Raw genomic sequence first — 5,953 nt, 5'->3', positions numbered from 1 at the left:
TCTTCAGGATCCACTATACGCCACTATATTTTCAGCATAACAATCCATATAATGGTGGAATCCACCATTTCTATCATATGGTGGACTTTTTTTTTCAATAGGGCTGTCTTTTTTAGACATACTTTCTGATAATTGGGGAAACAATAATGGTGTGGTTGCCATGTGGCACAGTGACAGACAATGTTTACACAATACTTCAGACATAAAAGTACTTATTTATTCATTTTTCAAAGCCAGAATAGCCAAAATTGATGTAAGCAATTTATACGACTGGATCTATGTATAACACTATTGTCACAATGTGACCACTATTTAAGCATCAAGTGTGACACTATTGCCATAATGTGACCACTATTTAAGCTTCAAGTGGACTTCACTACAGTTAATTGTTCTCGCAGGGATTCTATAGCGGAACAGATGCTGAGTACTGGCCCGAGCTTGATCTCCATCAGAGGGTTAAGGTGATCTTCTCGAAGCAGGAGCATTGCCTCCCCGTGAATCTCATGTGTGCGAAATTGTTCGGTGATGTCAGCGCGGCCTGTGATCTTCCTTATAAAGTTTGCCACCTCTTCCACTCTTCAGTTTGCTGGATTTTTCCCGGCTTCTAATTTCGGTAATCATACTTCAAGTGCTTCTGTGGGCTGGCCATCAGTCGGCTCAATGCTGCTTATTTCACGGCAGTCATGAATTGGAGCCTGGCAAGTTGTCACCGCCGCAGTCACGGCCTGGGAAATCGTAGGCACTGCGTTCGCGGCACTGGTCTGCAGCGGCTAACACTTGCGTTAGGTCGTGGCAGGAACTGATGGAAACTGCGAACTGTTTGGGACTTGCATCGCGTTCACAGCTGCTGCCAGGCCCTTTTACGTGGTCGGGACTGTGCCTGCGACAGTGGTGTCTGGGGTGGCAGTAGGTGATAAAGGGAGGGGCGAACGCAAGCCCACGACAAGAGGTTCGTTGAGCACCTTGCGAGCACTGAGCACCAACATGTTGCCCGGCGGTGGCTCCCAATATTGTTCAATCACATAACCGTCGATCTCACCCAGAAAAACGTGATGACTGTCCGCGCCTTCACTGTCTGATGCACGAGCAGACCAAGACGGCATATTCTCTGGCAAAGCTTGTGAACAACTTCTGTAATTATTGTCTGAAACAGCCTCACCAATGCGATGACGCAATCTATAAGGCACGTCATTGTTGGCCTTATTGGGTGGTCTGGCAGCTAGGCCTCGCGTTCGGCGCTTTCCTATGGCTGAACTCTCAGCAATTTGCGGATAAAACTTGTGGATGTCAGTGCACATTAAAGAACCCCGGGAAGTCAAAATATCCAGAGCCCTCCACTACAACGTGCCTCCTGGGGATATGGCTTGCGCATGTGAAACCCCGAAAACTAATAATATCAGAAAACAAATGCAATATAGCCATGTAAATGAGAGTTCTATAAAATGTGAGACGAATAACTTTTGTTAGTCACAAGAGAAACCTAATGCAATAATGCCAACTTTACAAAACATGAGAAGCAAAGTATTATAGGTAATGCTGGTAATAAAACACAAATCAGCAAACAGTAAAATAAGTATTGAACTTAATTGATTTTATTCAAGTACAGAATGTTACACTTCTGAAAGAGGGGACTAAAGGCATTGACACCTGACGAGGCCCTCCCATTTCAAACAACAACAGTTTGCACACAAGCACTGAAAACAACAGCGGAAGCGACTGAAAACTTACATAAAAGAAGTAATAGTTCACGTACAACTTTGAGTACATATAGGTGAATATAAAATCAAACGTATCATTGTTGAGGATGCAAATCATTGAACACAAATAGCAGGCAATATGCACAGAAAAAAAAACTATGAAAGAAGTAGTTGACTTATTTGGTGCTTTGTTTTTACCGAATTGTAGTTGACTTATTTGGTGCTTTGTTTTTACCGATTTGTAATTTCTTATTATTTCTTTTATACCTTTATGTTATTGTTAAAGGGTGTTGTAATCTGATAGTGCAATGTTTGTGAACCATAGTGTGTCCTGATTCTGTTATTCCTGTAGGCGAAATGTCCTGATCTTGTTATTCATGACGAAATGTATATGGCAGCTATTCTTCAGGCTGGTGTTAAGTGAGATAAAAGGTAGTGTCATTCTTAAGCAAATGATGTGTCTCAAGAGCCAAGCGCAAGGTTTTCAAGTCGTGTACATTTAGTATACCCAGTTTGCTCCAGCGTTCGTTTGTACTGTCTCGATAATTCGTATTACTGAGTACATGTATATGTCTAAAAAAATCAGCAAAGAGTGAAAAAAATACCTGAGCATAACAAAAATAAAAAATAAAAAATATGCACATCTAATCAAAGCAGATATTCAAAGTTACATGTAAAGTATATTCGTATAAACAATACTGAAAAACAAGAAATAGAGACAAGAACTCGCGATAAAAAGTCAAACCGGAAAAATTATTTCCCAGCTATAGCTCTTCTAAAGCATATTGGGCATGGTTGAGAAGCAATGCAAAACACACTGAATCTGTTCTTGGTGCATGCATACCATGTTGCTGCATTACTGGCCATTCAAGTGAACTGGTGGCACCCTGAGACTGATGGGGATGTAATGCCCCTTTTAGGCATGTCACAAAGCTATTTCACTCATACAAGAACATCTCAGCACTGAAAATCGGTTTTGAGAAATTGACAATTTCTGCAATGACGGTTAAAATATCATCAATGTACGGAAAAAGCTCAGTGCCAAGGTTCCCGACAGAATTTCTAACGCTTTCATACGCTGAATGGTGCGTTTCACATGAACGCGGGCAGCTGCAATGTTCTGGTTTTGTTTAGCTTCACGCTGTGTAAGCTGTTTCTTTTTGCGTAAAAATGGAGGGTGAACCATGGTTACATGGTGCTGAAGGCAGAGTTCATCGATCAGAAAGCCCTTGCCAACCATTACACTATCTATAGAAGGCAAAAACTTCTCAAGAATTTTACTTTCCTTTGTAATAAAGGAATCTGATGCCCTTCCACCATACGCCTTGTTCAGAAAGCTAACATGGCCTCCAGGTGCTTCACAGACTAAAACCTTAGCTGAATAAGTACCCTTGTACCAGCTGTACGTGAGTAGCTGTGACACCAGATCCTTTGGTCTTTGCAGTGGGATTTCGTGCAGTCCAAAACTGCACGCACATATATTTGGGTATTTCTTAAAATGGACGGTGAGGTTGTCGACAACCGCCTCTTCGCTTGGCCAGAATACTGCGGTTTGCAGTATTTCTGCTAGTGTTGCAATTGCTGCTTTGAATACATCTGCTGCTCTAGTGCGATGAATGCCGAAAAGTACCCCAATTAGTAAAAATGGCAGGTTGTGGTGGAGCTTCGTCATAGTCATTAGCACTGCATCTTCGTTGCATAGGCAAAAGCTTTTTGCCTGCATAAGCATACGGCTGTCAGTGTACACAACACAAATATTATAAAATAGCTGGTAGCATGGAAGACCGCTGATTACACCTAGGTCTTTTTGTGTTTTTCATGCGCTATGCTGAGTGGTTGATGTCTCGCAGCATCAAGGTTGTTAACTTGGAATTCCAATTTCTCTTCTGAAGGCAAGTGCTGCAGCAGGAACATCTGAAGCACAAGATTGTTAAAACTGTGTTGTGCAAAAAATTGAACATGACTCAGGTACCAATAGGACCATCAAACTAACCTTCCAGGCCATCTTCATTGTTAACATCTTGGTGGTTGCTGAAGGCGGATGTGCGCAAGCTCTGCTGAATCTCATATTCAGATGGTTGTGCCTGGACGTCTAGAGTATCTGCAGGGGGCATGGGGGTGGGATGTACCGTGACCAATGGCACAACTGCTCCAACTAAAAGAAAGATGCGTCCAATTTTTTTCACTATTCGCGTCAAGCTACATTATAAATGTCCCCTAATAAAAGGGACAACCACACAAGCAAAAGTAACACACTTTAAGTTGTGTTATTTACTCCACCTACCTTAGGTTGCTGTCACATTTCACAAACTTTTATAATGTCACACAGACCTTTCTGTCTTAGGCGGTCACTACTTACTGCAAGCACTGCAACAGTGTGCTTTAAGAATGCATCTTTCATGTCATTAATTACATGCCTCCGCTTTACCTTTTCACACAAATGTAACTGCCACATCAGAGCTCTTGCATGTTTGAGAGTTCACGTTAAAAATATACAAACTTCTTTACAAAATTGTATGTGATACACTTCAGCTTCAAGACACCGCAGAAGACTAAGCTGAATTTATTATGAGTTATTTCCTATGATATGTGTTAAATTACAAGTTTTTACTTTGAATACTCACGAACATTGCCCTCCACAACACTTTTGCAATCTGCTTCCACTGAATATAATGTGCATTATATCTCGACAAACTGAACAAGCAGCACATACAATAGGACTATGAGAAGACAACACTGTATTCCTGCTGTCTACACTGTTTTTTGAGTATCTCAATATTCAGCCAACTAACCCTCTAGCTCTTGCATAATATCACTCAAGTCAAGCACTCAGTGATAATGTGCTTTGCAGGATACCGCTGTTTAAAGCCGTTACAATGGTTTCGTGCCTACAGTAAAGCTATTATGCAGTAATTAACTCAATCGCTAGGAAATGTGTACATCGGCACTGCACATTAAAACATATGCAAATAATCCAAGAAGATATAAATTCATGGCCATGCATGTTAATAAAAGTTTTCTTCAGATCTGCAAGTTTCGGTGTCTGAGGAGCATTGTTTCATCTTGCTACTAAGTGCGTTGGGCAATAAAAAAAGTACCTCATTTTTGTTTTTTCAAAACTTACTTGTCTCCTACCTCAGCTAAGTCAAATATATACACCTCAAACGTCCTGTCAAGAACGCGGTTTATACAAACTTAAAATCAAAACTCGTTTATTAGCGTCACCAAGCAGGACTATAAAAGCCTCCATTTTGAGGGCATACGGTGATGTTGAATTGTTCCATAGAAACGGTGAACAACTTACAAAAGGCTAGAATAACAGAGAGCTGAGCTAGTTGGTTAGTATTCATGCTAAGGAGACAGGGCATGCGAACCCGTACACAAGAGAGAAGTCAAGACACCATAAACGCCCTTGGTGTCTGTGATGTCTTATGATAAGGCATTTTTGGAATCTTGCCTTCTCTGTTGTGTCCGTGTTTGCACACCCTGCCTCGTTAACATAAAAGCTTACAGAAGTAACCACAGTACCACAGTCTGTAGCAAATATTTGTCTCAGAATTAAATGTGGTTGATAAGAATAAATTTCACTGCATTCTTGTCCTGTTAACAGCATTTTAGTCACCTGAAAAGATCTGCGCATGCCGCAAATAAGTACATTTCAGGCCTAGGAAGTGAAAACTGCCCTATGCATATGATTCAGGATGCTGACAGATGCTAACCGCGTCTACACAAGTGAGTCAAAGCCATGCTGACCAAACAAACGCCTACCCCTTTATTCGATTTGGCACGTAGCACCCTAAACACTATGCATTGAAAAATAGAACGATTAATTTTAATATGATCACACTTGTGCATCTTCCTGGAGCAGTCAATATTCCATAATAAACACTGTTACCAAAGTACACACGATGCAATAATTACAGATGAAAAGCTGAAATAAACACAAATCTTCGCACTTAAGCTTGACTACTCATTCACGAGCTTTATTGCAGTTTCGCAGTAGAAATTGATTTTAAACAAATAAACGAAAAGACTTAAGTATTAACTCATTGTTGGCAGCGCAACAGTAAGCATGCTGAACAGAACTACAGAAATAATGCCAAATACACAGTTCATTTCATTTCGTTTCATTTTTATTTCCTTAAAGACCCCCGAGAGGGTATTACATAAGGGGTGGGTAACATACAATCGATATTTTTGTCACAATGATAAATGTGAAGTTACATTTGAAATATTATGCATGAAGCTTGATAGAG

General features: G+C 40.6%; 1 protein-coding gene across 1 annotated transcript; it reads right to left on the bottom strand.

The window, feature by feature from the left end:
• Nucleotides 1–2,703: 2,703 nt before the first annotated feature.
• On the bottom strand, nucleotides 2,704–3,426 carry LOC119164724 (uncharacterized). Its single transcript, XM_075884111.1, has one exon. The coding sequence runs from the start codon at nucleotides 3,424–3,426 to the stop codon at nucleotides 2,704–2,706; it is 723 nt and encodes a 240-aa protein (XP_075740226.1).
• Nucleotides 3,427–5,953: the final 2,527 nt, after the last annotated feature.

Source organism: Rhipicephalus microplus, unplaced genomic scaffold, assembly GCF_043290135.1.
Source record: "Rhipicephalus microplus isolate Deutch F79 unplaced genomic scaffold, USDA_Rmic scaffold_23, whole genome shotgun sequence".
Taxonomy (NCBI): domain Eukaryota; kingdom Metazoa; phylum Arthropoda; class Arachnida; order Ixodida; family Ixodidae; genus Rhipicephalus; species Rhipicephalus microplus.
Note: the sequence above shows the minus strand (reverse complement) of the source record. Positions and strands in the feature narration are given on the sequence as shown.

What these genes read in the sequence shown, in the direction of transcription:
- LOC119164724 (XM_075884111.1), bottom strand. Translation starts at nt 3,426, where the DNA reads ATGCTTATGCAGGCAAAAAGCTTTTGCCTATGCAACGAAGATGCAGTG.